Source organism: Coloeus monedula, assembly GCF_965178545.1.
Source record: "Coloeus monedula genome assembly, contig: HAP1_SCAFFOLD_348, whole genome shotgun sequence".
Lineage (NCBI taxonomy): Eukaryota > Metazoa > Chordata > Aves > Passeriformes > Corvidae > Coloeus > Coloeus monedula.
The window spans coordinates 93,855-109,447 of NW_028120601.1; the positions used below are offsets into that span (position 1 = coordinate 93,855).

A 15,593-nucleotide genomic window follows, 5' to 3' on the forward strand; every position below is an offset into this window, starting at 1 on the left:
CTCCAGCCCGGAGCCAGGGGGCTGCGGGACCCCTTGGGAGAGCCGGAGGGGGAACCTCGGGAGCCCCAGAGTGGGACGAGCAGAGAGGGGCAGTACCGGGAGCAGGGGAGCCCCGGCAGTCTGGAGGAGCGAACCCCTGTGACCCCCAGGGCCCCAAAGTGGGGAGCCCAGAGAGGGGGGAGCGCCGCCATTCGCGGGACCCTCAACAGCCTGGAGAGGGGCAGGGGGGACTCCTTGGACCCCCTGCACCCCGAAGCAGAGAATAAGGGGAGAAGGGACCTGGGGACCCCATAACCCCCAGCATCCCTAAGTGGGGAGACCAAAGAGGGGAGCTTTTGGATTCCTGGACTCCCAGCAGCCTGGGGAGGGTGGAGACCAAGTAGAGAGGGGGACCCCAATAAAAGAGGAACCCCCAGCAGCTGGGACAGGGGGAACCCCCGGACACCAAAGGGGAGAGACCAGAGAGAGGGAACTCCTGAGAGGCTTTTTCAGAGCAGATTTTTATGGACACACAGTGCCCAGTGACTTCTAGAGATGGACTTGGGCAGAGGGACCTTAAACTCAATGTGCTCATCCCTTGTTTTCCCCAAACCAGGACTTCCCATTCCCAGCCCTTGGCCAGATGAAGGAGGAGGCTGTGAGGAAGAGGAAAATGCCCCGGGAGCCCCAGGCAGGTGAGGAGGAAGTCAGTGCCCCTTTCCCCTCTCTCCTGCTCCATCTCCCAGCCCAGCATCGCCCCCGGCTGCAGGACAACCCCGCTGCCGACGCCGTCCTGCCGGGGACGGACTGGGGGGATCTCCTTGCCCTTCCCTGTGGCCCGGAGGCAAATCCCATCCTCTCCTTGTCCTTCCTCCCCAGACAAGGAGCTGAGCACGGAGCCCAGGGAGGACAAATCCCCACGGCAGAACCTGGTGGAAGAGGCCGTTTTGAGCGGCTCCACGGCACAGGAATCCAACGGGGAGGAAAAGCCCCGGAGATCCTGCAGGAGGAGGGGCTGCAAACGCAGCCCAGGGTGCTCTGAGGAGGAAAGACCCACCCTGTGCCGGGAAGGCGGCCGGAGATGCAGCCAGAGGTCAGAGCTGGTGGTTCATGAGCAGCTTCACAATGGGGAGAAGCCCCACAAGTGTGGGGAATGTGGGAAGAGCTTCAGGTGGAGCTCCCACCTGATCATCCACCGGCGCATCCACACCGGGGAGAGGCCCTACGAGTGTCCCCAGTGTGGGAAGAGGTTTCAGACCAGCTCCACTCTCCTCCAGCACCAGCGGATTCACACGGATGAGAGGCCCTTCCGCTGCCCCGACTGCAGGGAGGGCTTCAAACAAAACTCCCACCTCGTCACCCACCGGCGCATCCACACCGGGGAGAGGCCCTACGAGTGTCCCCAGTGTGGGAAGAGCTTCTCCAGGAGCTCTCACTTGACCCAACACCAACGGAGGCACCGCTAAGGGAAGCCCTGCGAGTGCCCCGACTGTGGCAAGAGCTTTGTCCTCTGCTCCAACTCCATCTCCCATCAGAGGAGCCACGTTTGGCAGAGCCCTGGTGACCCACATTCCCTGTGATCCAGGTTGGGAAGAGCCCTGGCTGGTGCTCTCCACGTTCTCCTGGATCCCCATTGGCACCTGGGTGAACGCAGGGGCAGGAACATCCATCGGGACTCAGATCAACATTGGAAATTCACTGGGAACAGCTGATTTTTTACCTTTACACCCTAAAATTTTTGTCTGCTCTGTCCAATTGTTTCTTCTGGTGGCTGCGGAGACAAACAATGGACTCTACACGATTAGGTGTGAATCAGGCAGAAGCCATTTTATTGATGACCTACTGTCCCTCATATACAGTTCTTGCTTTCCCTACACGCGATCGTGCATAATTATTATGGGTTAAGGGCTATTTTCACACGCTGCTTTATGCTTTGTGATTGGCTCTTGTCTGTGTGTCACATTGTCTGTCGTGTATGTCAGAACTGTCCTTCAGTTTGCCTTTTCTTATCCTTTTCTTCCTTTGCTTGTTCCTCATTCACATCCTCCCCAGTGCTGCTTGTTCCTTTCTCACAACCTCCCCATGGACTCTTCCCCTGTGTAGGTGCTCAAGTCCTTCTGTCTTACGTGCTCTGGTTCCTCTGTTTTATGGCTGGTTCACATTATGTCGATTTTCTAGTAAAAACATGATTTCCACAGTCGAGGCATCAATGGGTCCCACTGAGCTCCATGCCCACCACAGGCTCCTCATGGACTCCTTGGAGGAGAGAATTGGGGGCCAGGATTGCACAAAGCTCTCAGAGACTCCCAGGCAAAAGCCAAAGCCAAAGTCCTTTGAAAACCCTGCAGTCCCTGGGAGCATTGAGGAGCCCCCAGGGCCATTCCTGACCAAGGCTCCGCAGGGACTCCTTCCAGCAGATCCCTGAGGCCACTGGGATGTGGGGGGATGCTGAGGGCAGGACAAGGGGCTGACGGTGCCCAGCCTTGCTGGGGCTGTGCCAGGAGGCCCCAGGGCCTCAGGACAAGGTGTCTCCTCCCAGCCCTTGGTGGCCCAGATGCTGCTGTGCCCCAGGGCACCAAGAATTGGCTTCTCTTTGTCCCCCTGTCATCCCTGCCTCCAGTTCTCTGCTCTGACTGCAGCCTGGGGACACTTTCTCAGTCGTGTCCCTCACTGGGACCCATGAAAACTTCCAGAAACTTTGAAGTTCAATTCTGGCTGGAATTCTTGGGAGGTTTGTGCCAGTCGCTGTCAGGGCCTGATGTTCAGGGCCTCAGCAGCAAGGCCCAAGAGGGTCATTGCAGTCCTTGTGCTGTGTGTGTGCTGCTGAGCTGGGCCGGGCTCCTGGCACAGAGGCAGCTCCTGGCAAGCGGCAGCGCTGCAGAGAGACAGCTCTGGCCAGGAGCAGCTCCTGGGCACAGCCCAGCAGGGCTGGGGCACTGCCTGCAGCCAGCCCGGGCACAGCACAGAGGCACACAGGGCTGAAACTCAGCCAGGGCTGGGAAGGGGCTGGGAAGTGACTGCGGGAGAATCACTCCCAGCCCCTGGCACAGGAAGCCTCTGGCTGCAGGACACGGCAGATGCAGCTCCTGGAGGGATCTCCTAAAGCTGCAGCATCCCCCTGCCTACGGATTCTGTGAGTACAACTCAGAGCATCTCGAGTGCAGGGGAGGTGAAATGCTCATGAGCCTCTGATGGGCTGAGGGTTTCTGATCACTCCCAGAATATTTCCAATACAAGGATTTTGATAGAAATGAGGAAATTTCCTGAGACTTTGTTTTCAGTTTCCTGCCATTGGAGAATGGTGGGGAGGGTGGATAAATATTAAAGGTGTGATGAATTTTGTCAGGTCCCTGGGACATCCAAACTGTTCCTTTCAGTGATCAGCAGGTGCACAGGAGATGCCTCCTGTGCTTTCAGCCACTCCCGTGCCCATGGACAGCACCAGCATCACCTTGGCTGGACCCCTCAGGCTCAGTCTGAGCTGTCCTTTCTCCAAGCTGCAAACAGAACCTGCCCCAGCCAGTGCCCTGCACACAGGCAGGTTTCTGTAGGGCCAAGGAGAGTGCACAGAGATTTGGGGTCTGTGAGTGCTGGCAGGGAGAGATCAGGCAGAGGGAAAAGCTCCAGGAGGAAAATCCCCAGGAAGCAGAGGGGAGATCAGGGAAGGAGAGAAAACAAAGCCAGCAATGTGTCAGGGAGAGTTTAGAGATCCCCACAGGATCCCCTCCAGTGCAGCCCCTCCCTCTGAAGAAGCCCCCTCCCTCCTGTGCCTCCCAGCCAAGGCTCTGCCCTCAGGGCCGGGGCTCCAAGGCGTGAAGCCCCTCCTGGGCAGGCAGAGCTGCAGCAGAGCCGTGGGGCAGCTCTGCAGCCCCGGGCCCGGTTCCCTCTGCAGAGCACAGGGCTGGGAGCAGCTGCCCGGCCCTGGGGGCTCTGGGAGGGGGCACAGCTGGCTCAGGGTGACGCTGGCCCCAGTGCCCAGCTGTGGGCAGGGCTGTCAGTGCAGCCAGGGCAGCAGCTCAATCTCCCTTCATCCAGTGCCCGCTCTGGGACTCTTGGCTCTCTCCCCGAGGTTTCCTTCCAAGCTGGGAGTTTCCTCCAGGATGCAAACGTGTCCTGGAGCATCTTTGTGTTATCTGAAAGGCCCAGAGAGAGGAGAAAAGCAGAGATGCTACAAGTGTGCAAATGCTGTCGGGTTGGTGAAATGAGCCAGGGGCACGAATGTGGTGCTGAGACCTTGAGAGAGGGACGGACATTTGGGGGTCTGTGGTGGATCCATCTGCTCCCAGCAGCACCTGGTGATCTTTAAGGGAAACATGGGAGGGTGAACATTCTACATTTGAGAGAAGTGAAACTGAGAAACTCTGAGCAGGTCAGAATGACAGAGCACCTCCCCTGAGTCTCCACTCATCATCTTGCCTTGCAAAAGTTGCTCTTTTCTCCCTGAAGGCAGCAGAAATGCTGAGGATTTCTGATACCCAAGAATACCAAGAGAGATATGGGGGGAGTTAGAAAAAAAAACCTCAGAACTCTTAAACACAAAAGGGTGTCTGTGTGTGTTCCAGGGGAGGGTGGATGGGAAATGGCTTTGGTTGTGGTTACAGATCTCCTCTAACTCTTCACTGTGTTTTTCTCCATGGTAGAACCCAATGCCCGGACACAGCCAATGTCCAACAGCAGCTCCATCAGCCCCTTCCTCCTGCTGGCATTGGCAGACACGCGGCAGCTGCAGCTCCTGCACTTCTGCCTCTTCCTGGGCATCTCCCTGGCTGCCCTCCTGGGCAGCGGCCTCATCATCAGCGCCGGAGCCTGCGGCCAGCACCTGCACAGCCCCATGTTCTTCTTCCTGCTCAGCCTGGCCCTCACCGACCTGGGCTCCATCTGCACCACTGTCCCCAAGGCCATGCACAATTCCCTCTGGGGCACCAGCCACATCTCCTACTCAGCATGTGCTGCTCACGTGTTTTTCTTTCTCTTCTTCCTCTCAGCAGAGGATTTCCTCCTCACCATCATGTGCTACGAGCGCTACGTGTCCATCTGCAAAGCCCTGCACTACGGGACCCTCCTGGGCAGCAGAGCTTGTGCCCACATGGCAGCAGCTGCCTGGGCCAGTGCCTTTCTCTACGCTCTCCTGCACACGGCCAATACATTTTCCCTGCCCCTGGGCCAGGGCAATGCCCTGGGCCAGTTCTTCTGTGAAATCCCACACATCCTCAAGCTCTCCTGCTCCAAATCCCACCTCAGGGAACTTGGGCTCATCACTGTCAGTGCCTGTTTGGTGTTTGGCTGTTTTGTGTTCATTGTTTTCTCCTATGTGCAGATCTTCAGGGCTGTGCTGAGGATCCCCTCTGAGCAGGGCCGGCACAAAGCCTTTTCCACGTGCCTCCCTCACCTGGCCGTGCTCTCTCTGTTCCTCAGCACTGTTATGTTTTCCTACCTGAAGCCCCCCTCCATCTCCTCCCATCCCTGGATGTGGCCCTGTCAGTTCTGTACTCGGTGGTGCCTCCAGCCCTGAACCCCCTCATCTACAGCCTGAGGAACCAGGAGCTCAGGGATGCCCTGAGGAAAGTGAGGACTGGATACTTTTCACAAGTTAAAATCTTTCTATTTCCTTCTGCCATGCGGGGAAAATGATGACTAGGATGCTTCTCAGAAGTAATAATCTCTCTCTTTCCTGCTCCAGAACCTTCAGAATGTAACTTTACAATCCGGGCCTTTTTTTTCCTTTTTGTCCATATTTTCATTGGTGCTTTTTCTTATTCTTTTTCTGGTGTTATTCTGCTTTTTATAAAGTACTGTAGTACTACTCCTTGCATTTCTACATGAACATCTACCTTTCTTTTGAAACACAAAGACTTTCAGGAGGCCTCTTCCCTGTGCATTTGAATATAAACAAGGGGCTGCCCTGACCTTTGTGTCCAAGGTTTGTTCCTCAGCCCTTCTCTGGCTCTGCAGGGGCAGTGCCTGTGGGCAGAGCTGGAGGGAAGAGACTCCCAGCACAGCAGCACGGCCAGGGACAATGGCCCAGCCTCTTCCCACCTCTGCTCTTCCCAGCTCCACACTCCCTTTCCCAGCCCTTCTGAGGGTGCAAGGCCGGAGTGCTCGGGCAGCTCGGTCACTGTCCTGCTGCGTGTCCGTGCTGTGAGCACAGGCAGGGACAGGCCACGGGCACTGCTGGGACACAGCCGGGCTCCAGCACAGCAGCTCCATCAGCAAAGGGCATCTCCTGGGGGCAGGGCAGGAAGGCTTTGCTCTCCTCCAGAGCTGCTGTCAGGAATGTGCCCCAGGAATGCCCTGGCAAAGCAAACCCCAGTGCCCAGGGGCAGGGGGGAGTGTGCAGGGGGGGCACGCAGCAGTGTCCTGGCACTGCCAGAGCTCCTGGGATGGACCTGAGGGAGCAGCAGAGCAGGGCCTGGGCTGTGCCTTTGTTCCGGGCACAGCCTGGGAAGGTGCCCAGGGCAAGTGTCCCACACCAGCCCCTGCCACCAGCAATCCCAGCACTGGCCTCTGCCCTCCCCTGCAGGAGGTTGTTTGTCCCTGCACGGAGGGACACCAAGTGACCAGGCCAGCAGTCCGTGTTTGCTGTGTCCTGAGGAGCCTTCAGCAGTGCATCGAGTGGGTGTGGGGAGATGAACCCGAGTGAGCACAAACACCATCAGCAGCACTCGGGGCTGGCACAATTCCAGGGGCACAAACTGTGCCCTGAGGCCACTTCACTGCCAGAGTAATGTCCTCTGGGAAAGCACCTGAATTCTTTGCTGGGCTGTGCTGAGAACTGCATGGAGACAAACGTCCAGGGCAGGGAGGCTCCAGGGAAAGTGCTCAGGACAGCCAAGGGCTGCACAGAGAGACACCGGAGTGGTGGGTCTGTGGGGAGAAATCACAGCTGCCTCCCTTGGGAATCGCCCCCAGGACCTGGACAGGCTGTGCTGTGTTCTGGGCACTGACCTGGAACCGAGGGATGTGGAAAAGGCCTCTGGTGTCAGGGACATTGGGAAGGCTGGGCAGGCACTGGCATTTGTCCCTCAGGGATTCCATGAGGGTCCTGCCAAGATGAGCTCTGCTCCTCCTTGGAGCCCTTCATGGGCACAGAGGGCTGAGAGACCTTTCCAGGACAGGCTCAGGCCAAGGAGCCCTTGAGTCTCTCAGCCCCCCGTCGGTGCCTGCTGGAATTCAATCCCCCTCCCCATCCCGCAGCAGCCCCGCATTTCCCTCCTCCAGCCTTGCTCTCCAGCACAGCCACGGGGGCTCTTCGGGCTCTCGGCTTTTCCTGCAGCCACCGAGGCCAGCTGAGCTCTGCCTTCCCCACACTCAGCCCTGCCCAGCGCAGGCAATGCCCAGAAATTCCCTGTGTGTCCCTGGCCTCGCTGTCAGCCCCGGCAGCGGCTCCGTGGCCCCTCTGTGCCCCGCTGCCCCAGCCATGGTGCCCCAGCCCCTGTGCAGGCCCAGCCCAGGACAGGAGCGCTGCGGGTGGGAACGGCCCCTGGGCCCTGCTGCCCACAGCAGCCTTGGGGCTCTGCGCTGTTGAGCTTTGGACGGGGTACCCTTCCTTCCCGGCCCAGGGTGAGAGAGCAGAGGAGGCTGCTGTTCTGCTGAGTTCTGTATTTCATAGTCTCACAGCTTTCTTGAAGGCAGAGTTCAAAGGGGGTTACATGATAAAGGCAAGCAGCAACAGCAACAACAGGCAAAAACAGCTTCTTCTTCTTCTTCTATATGCTCTATATGCTCTATATGCTCTATATGCTCTATACTCTAGACTCTATATTTTTTCTTACAGAATTATGGATTGTATTTGTTAATTGACCAATAAGATTAACACACGATTCCAGTTTTCCTTTTCTTAACCGATCCTGGTCTAATTCTAACAGTCGTAAGCCTCACACCAGTGTTACACAGGTATTACACAGATTTGCGGATGCAGTTTCTATCAGCTCTTATTGTTTACGTGAACGCTCTATCTAAAAAATGTGAACAGTGTCATTCTATCCATATTTTGTCTAAAGTAAAGAATTCTGTGAAAAGGTAACACTGCTGCAGTAAGAACTGTGTTTAAGGTCTCTGCTGCAGCTTTTCAATGTTTAAGGCACTTAGCATATATTTCTACTAAAAGTTTAAAAATCTATATTTCTATTTCACTTTGGTGTGACTTCATGTATCTCAGCTTGTCCAAAGGTTTTAATTCAACCCCTGTGCTTTGGCTTCCCTCTGGGCCTGAGTCCAGAGGAGCTTTCACTTCAACAAAACAGAACACTTACAAGAAAAGTAAATGGAGTGGGAACTCATGAGAGATTGAATTTTCTCTGATTCAACTCAAGGATTGATGCCATAGACTTCTGAGTGGAAGAATAATTAATTCATTCTCCTTAAGACAATAAATCAAGAGAATAAATTAGAATTTTGTATCAGGTATGAGTGAATAGATTGCATCCAACACAAGTTTTTCCTGTAGGATTTTTATTTTATTTTTTTATTTTCTCAGGAGATTGTATCAAGGCAGAAGAATTAAATTCAAGATATTTGTAGCAAAGAGACCTCTGCTGAACTCATTGTTCCAAATAAACATATCCCTTACCCCATATTTCCATGACTGGAAATTTTTCTAATTCTGGACTCTAGTATATTGTACTGTATGTGTATTCAGAATACTTTGCAACAGTTAAATTTGCTTAAATTTCATTTCAGACATTTACTTAATTTTAAGAATTTGCCTCATTTCAGCCATCTTTTAAAAAGTATTTTCACACTTTCATTTTTTTTGTCTGATACCTTTTCTGTGAGGAGGATCCTCATTTGGGTTTTCTCTTGGTACCTCACTAATGCACTCTGAGAGCCATGTTCTGTGTTATTAATGTAGTAGTGATCCGGGGTTCATGGATGGCTACTGCAGGAAACTTGATGGCCAGTAGTGAAAACAGCAAAAATAATGATGAGAGGAGCCACAGACGTTCTGCTGTCTGAGAACTGTGAACTGCCAAAATCAAAAAGGTCAGTGCTCTTCTGGTTCAGAATGCCCTTCAGTTGGAGCTGGAACATACTTTGGGCTAAGAGCCTGAGCACAAGAGGCTGTAGCACCTATTTGGTTCAGCAGTTCCCTATTGCCCTACTCCATACTCCACTGCATTCCAGCATGTGATTTGCTGAGCTGTAGACTGTCCCTGAGTGGTGTGATTGCCTGGAATGCTTGAAAATTTGGCTTCACATCCCTCAGTTTCTTTTCAGCATTTTCTCTGTTGCCCTCGTTGCCTCACACCAGCCCCTGTTTTACTTCTAGATGGAGAACAAGGTTACAAACTACAACTTCTCTTCCTATGTACTTAGAGGGGTTCTCACCTGTTATAATAAATGAAATAGGTTTCATTCCTTTTGATTCCTCCTGGTATGATGCAAAGAAAGGAAAGGTAGCTGGAACTATGGCTTTTTGGGGTGGCTGTTATACCAGAGCCCTGGGTCTGTATTAGGGATATTCGTGTTGGCCAGACTGTCTCAGCAGAAAGAGGGAGGAGTGCAATATTAATGTCAGGAGCTCATCCCTGTCCGTGATTTATTAAAAGAAGCCTAGCTTCATGTCTTAGGCCCTGAATGAAATACCTGCAGTTTGGCTGCCTGAGTTTGTATCTATGGATCCCACTTCTGTGCAATGTCTGAAGGCCAGGGAACTGCCTTTGTTACCTCTCCTACTGGCACTGCTACAGGAGAAGGAAAGAAATCCAACTAATTTTGAATCAGCTAACGTGTCCCTTTTGGATACAGAATTCACTGAGAGCCATAAATACAGTGCGTGGCTTTAATAAAGCACAAACGTGAATTTTAGACCACACCTGGCATTGATGTTGCTTGGACTGAATGTGTGCACAGCCCAATGTTTCTCCTCATTGTCCCTGTTATGAATTTCTGCCATTTTTCCTCTTCATTCCTGTCTGAACAAAAGCAGACTTTGTGCCACTGAGTTGAGAACGTTATAAATAAGGTATGTAATTCGTGCTATTATGTATAAAATTGGAGTGTAATCAGACCCTACAGAGACCGAGTTTCAAAATCCCTTCAGCAGCCTGGCTGAGAGAAAAATTTCACAACACTAAAAGAAGTTCTCTCACAATAAGTGAGGATTCCACCCAGGTGGGGTTAGATCTTATCACCGGGACATTTGCACCATAACGACTTGATTGCCACCTTCTGATATCTACATCTCATCTGATAAGGAATCGGACATCCCGGGAACTAAAAATAACTGTTCCAGGAAGCAGAGATGGCCCATTCATCAGCAGAAATGGCCCACTCATCACCCAGGATGGACAATTCCTGGGATCCAGGAAAGGCTTTGCGCAGCCCAACTCCGGGACAAGAAAACTTCATGAATATGCTAAAATGACGAGAAGAATAGAATTAATTCGGACTCTGCCCAAAAAATGTATAAGAAGGGACCAGCCAAAGCAGCATCCGTGAACTTGGGAGGTCTGGTGCGACAGAGATCAGATCTATGCGTGTTCACCCAGCTCCGACCCCTGGCTCCGAGCTGCTTTTCTCGATCGTGGCTTTTAAAACCGATATTTCGGTCACATAATAAATGTCATTTCTTTATAAATTTTGATTGGGCAATTTTGTTTATCTTAAGAACATCCTTCTCAGGCATCAGGAAACTGCCCCATCTCTTTGTTCACCATCTCGAGTGCTTTTCTCACTCAGAGAGGATGGTAACACCACAGGGATTCGTGTACTGACTCTGAGCAGCAAGCTTTGGCCCTGGTGAAGCTGAAGGACCATAAGGCAAGGCAGGAATTTGTTAAGAAGTTCTCACTAATCCCTGGATTTGAAGGAATGATGGAATAAATGGCAAACCTTTTGCTTCAGGCACTGGAGCAGATGATTTTTCTAACAAATAATATTGGTTTGAGCGTTACTGAGCTCATTCACCTTGTGAGGGATTTTTTCTTTAAAAAAACATTGATTTCTTTGTACCTTAACTGCACAGCTTTTGAACAGCTGGGTGCTTTTGTGTTCCTTCTCCCGTTTATGACGTCAGTGTGCTTTTTACTGCATATCCAAGAACAGCTTTTAATTTTTCTCATTTTTAGCTTCACTTCCTAGTTCTTACAGTTAAGTGCATTTTTTATGTTGTAGGTCACCTGTCACATTTCCCTCGGGCAGTATCTGTACACTGCAAGTGATTCAGCCTCTCTCTTTCTGTTCCATCTCATGCTAATGGCTGGGAGATGTTATCTGGGTTAGCCAGGCTAAGGAACATCCTGTTCTTGCTTGATTTTCTTGAGCTGAGAATCTTCTGGCTATCTCACTGCTCCTTGGAGTATTATGTTGCTCTGGGTTCTGCAGATAGTTATCTGAGGTGTGAACTGGCCAGATGAGTTGCTGCCCTTTGTAAATGGCTCTGTTTAAATTTCTGTGCTATCTTGGACACCGCTTAAGGTGTTGGGTCCCTCTTGCCTCAGGTGCTGTAAATGGGAAGATGAGAAATTCCTTCCCATCACTGATGAAAGTCCTGGCCAATCTCAGTATCAGGGGAGATCTTAATGTGATGAATTTCCTTTGCTGCAGTGTCTGTGCCAGGCTTTTCTCCCTTGTGTTTGATCGTTTATAACATACACAGATACATGTTTTACTTAGGGAAAATCTGGGAGCATGGTGTGTTCATAGCTACTCGGTAACATATTTTCAGTATATATAACACGTGAATGGAAAAGGGGAAGTGCAGCACAATGAGTGTGTTTTGGGTATCTCCTGCAGATGTTGAATCTGTCCATAAGAAGAGATTTCTAAGAAAGTTTTATTAATGAACGTTGCATCATTGCTTTTTTTATGCTTGCAGCTGCTCAGAGGGAAGGAAAGTCCCACGTCTCTCTTACACTTGTTGAAACACAGCATGATTTGTTGGTGTATATAAATTTAAGCTAGCTATTTCTCATTTGACTTCATTTTGCTTTGTGCCAAGGTCCTCTGGAGTAACTGAAACAAAAGTAAAATGCCTGTTCTGATGGAATGATTGAATAAAATGTAAAAGGATAGCAACAGTCAAATTAGATCCCCTTGCTGCTCATTGCCAGGAAGAGCTGGTTCATTAAACCAAAGCAGGATGGAAGTGATGAGCAATGTGCTTGCTTAAAGGATTCCTCCCTTGAGAGGGTGATGGTGTCACCTGGATCCTTGAGATCATCATCTGCTGCTTGCTGACTGCCTCTGAGGAACAAGCCTCAATGTCATCTTACCTGTCTGTGACCCATCGGCCTCGGGAAACAGCTGCTTTCTCTCATGCTGCACTGGTTTGGAAAGGAAGGAAGAGGCAGGAAAATTGTGACTTTCACCTGTGTGAGTGCTTTGGTGGCAACAAGATTGTGTCTTTCTATGTAAGAAAGTGTGTGTGTGTCTCTCTTAAAAAGCCTGGTGCTTGTTATCTTTGCTAAGCAATTGCAAAGAACCAATGAAATAGAGAGACAGTGTTGTGGTGGATATTAACTTTTAATGAGCTTACAGAATAGAGCCTTTCATAATCGGAATTCCTTAGCTCTACAGAGATAATGAAAATAAGAATGTAGTGAAGTTGCTATATACGCTAGCAGATGATTTCCAAACACTGAAACCCAAAGGATTTAAAATTTATTCTGCTAAGAAATTGCTTGGGACATGCAACTCTTGGGCAGGAACTACATTTCATACTAAGTAGACATCATCTGGTTATGTTGAAATGTAAAGACTCAATTGGGGTCTTGCAGAAAGCAGTGGTAGAAGTACTGTTGGCTTTGCTAAACGCAGACCTGGGCCAGTGGGAACTATCCTGGTGCTGGCAGACAACAAGGTCTGCATGGAGGCGGGGGTGGGGGAAATCACGGGTAGGGCTTGGCCCCAGTATTTTCAGAACTATAAAGGACTTGGAATGGCCTGGGAAATTCTGTTCTGGGTAGAGCTGATGATGGGATGGGTCAGCATTTAGGAAATGCTGATTAAATGAAGGGCACGCAGGGAGTTGAAGACATTGTGTTAAGGTGAGGAACAAGACCGGGACACCGCGCTGGGGCCCCGCGCACTTTTCCAGCCCGGCCGCCCCCACGGGCCGGGCCCCGCGGCTCCCGCTGCCGCCCCCCAGCACGGGGCCGTGTCCCAGACCCCACGGTCCAGCCCGAGCTTTGGGGGTGGCAGCGGAGCTGCTGGACGGAGCTTCCAGCCCCGCCAGCCGCAGCTCCGATCCCTTGGGCCGTGACGCCGGGGACGGGTGTCCGTCGGCGCTCGGGTGTGTCAGCTTTTGCAATGCAGAGGGAGAAACTGAGTCCCAAGGGGTGTCGCTTTCCATCAATCGCTATTTCTCCTCTCTTTTCCATGACGGATTTCACAGCGCTTCCTTTCGCCCCAGAGATTTGGAAAACAAAATTCCCGGCTGCCCCGGCATCCCTGCAGCTCTCCACAGCTCCAGCCTCGTCCCTCCTCTCCGTTTCCTTCTCTCCAGTCTCTCCCGCCTGGCCCTGCCGGCTCGGAGGAAGGAGATTCCCCCGGCACCCCCTGCCTCCTCCTCCTGTCCCGTGGGGCGCAGTTGGTGCTTCTGGAGCCGCCTGCCCGCGCAGCCGGACCCGCCCTGCGGCCGCTCAGCGCTGCAGCCGAGGGAATGAATTGCAGGCACCGCTGCGCTGGGCTGGCCCTGGCCGGGTGCCCGGGGCCACCAAAGCCGCTCTGGCACTCTGCTCACAGCTGCAGCACACAGAGCACTGAAGGAAAGGCTCGTGGGCTGGGATCGGGGCAGGGAGAGCTCACTCACTGCTCACTGCCAGGGCCACAACAGACCCAAACTGGGGAAATTAATGGAATTTATTTCCAAACCAATCACACCAGGACAAGGAGAACTAAAACAAATCCTAAAGAAACACCTTCCCCACCCCTCCCTCCTTCCCGGGCTCCCAGTCTCCGCCCGCAGTCCCTCCTCTGCCCTCCCTGCACGGCAATCGTGTCACCAGCCATGAACTTGGCTTTTGCCTCATCCCGGGATCTCTTCCCGGACAGGAAGAACTTTCCCCAGCACAGATTCAGGCTGTGGCGGCCTTTGAGGCTCAGGGTGTTTCTCCTGCAGCTCCTTGCAGGTCTCCTCTCCCCGTGCCGGCTCTCCTGCGCCACAGAACTCTGCCGGCTGCAGCTTTGCAAACGTCAGGTCCAGGTCTGGATGTTCCTGCACGATTTGCTCGAGGTCCTTGGGGGCTGCATCCGATCCACTGTTGTTGTGTTCCCCCTCGGCACGGAGCCCATGGATCTGATGGCCCCTGGCCAGGGCCTGGCACAGGAGGTGGAACCTGGGTGCTGCTGCAGCGGCGCCGGGGGAGCCCCAGGACTCGCTGTGGCCGCTGTGGCAGCCGCAGCACAGCCCGTTCCCAGCGAGGAGCCCAGGGCTCCGTGGGGCTCTGCAGGACCTCGGCCCTGGGGCTCGTCTGCATCAGCCCGGGCAGCTGGGCTGGACTTGGCTTCCTTTGTGTCTCTGGCTGCCCTGGCACAGCAGCTGCCCAGCGCCCAGGGGACAGCAATGGGAGCGGGGCAGGTCGGGGTGAGCTTCAGTGTCTGTGCCCGGCAGAAATGCCAAAGCCTTCCCTAAGGAGCAGCGAGTGCTGCCAGAGCACAGGATGCTGCTGCTGCTGCTGCTGCTGCTGCTGAGCACGGGACGGCCCCAGGGCTGATGCCAGACAAAGCCGGGATGGGAGCCACAAACAACGGGAGGAGGGGGGGAGGGGCAGGAGAGGACGAGGAAGAGCGAGGGGGGAGGGCGGATGGAGGAGCAGGAGCGGCAGGAAGAGGAGAGATAAAAGGGGAGGGGCGGGAGGAAGAGGAGAGATAAAAGGGGAGGGGCGGGAGGAAGAGGAGAGATAAAAGGGGAGGAGCGGGAGGAAGAGGCAGGACAGAGGAGGCAGGAAGAGGAGCCTCCACGTGCATCCATCGCTCTCTGTGTCCGCAGCTCTCGGCTCCCCCCATCCCGCAGGTGACCGGGTAGGGACAGCTCGCCCCAAATATCTTGGGCAGTCACTGGGGATATTTTTGGGAGAGGGGATTTTTGGAGCTTGGAGGACTCCAGCACCGAGCCCCAAATATCTTTGTTGGTTCCTGGGGGAAGGGGGTTTGGTGGGGCGGGGGGTGAGGCGGATGTTTGGATCTTACAGGGCTCCAAATGTGAGTCGGAAATGCCCCTTGGGGGATATTGGGGAGCCCCCGGCACGCGGGGTTTTTGGGGTCCCGGTGGCGGCTGCCGGGAGAAATGGGATGGGGCGGGATGGGGCCCGGGAAGGGTGGGATGTGGATTGGGGGGTGGGATGAAGTGTGGCGGAGGGGGATGGGCGGGATGGGGCCTGGGCTGAGGCAGCCGAAGGTTGGGGATGATGAGGCCGGGGGGACCCCACTCCTGAGGGGCGTGCGGGGTATCCGGCAGCTCGGAGGGAGTTTTGGGGCACCCCTAATCCTGAGGGGGTGGTGCCGGCAGCGGGGGACACGTGGCTCCGGCAGCTCTGGCCCCAGCTGAGCCCCCCCCGCCGCCAGCGCCCCCCGGAGCGGAATTTGGGGAGGGGGAGGTGGGGGCGGCCAGGCCGGGCCCCCCCGCGCTGTCCCGGCGGGGGCCGAGTGCGGGCGGGAGCCCCGCGGGGCCC

General features: G+C 53.7%; 1 protein-coding gene across 1 annotated transcript; it reads left to right on the forward strand.

The window, feature by feature from the left end:
• Positions 1 to 4,642: 4,642 nt before the first annotated feature.
• LOC309585789 (olfactory receptor 14J1-like) lies at positions 4,643 to 5,491 on the forward strand (the record flags this gene model as incomplete). Its single annotated transcript, XM_082303649.1, has 1 exon — positions 4,643 to 5,491. One exon carries the CDS (start codon positions 4,643 to 4,645, stop codon positions 5,489 to 5,491), a length of 849 nt encoding a protein of 282 aa, XP_082159775.1.
• Between the last annotated feature and the right edge of the window lie 10,102 nt (positions 5,492 to 15,593).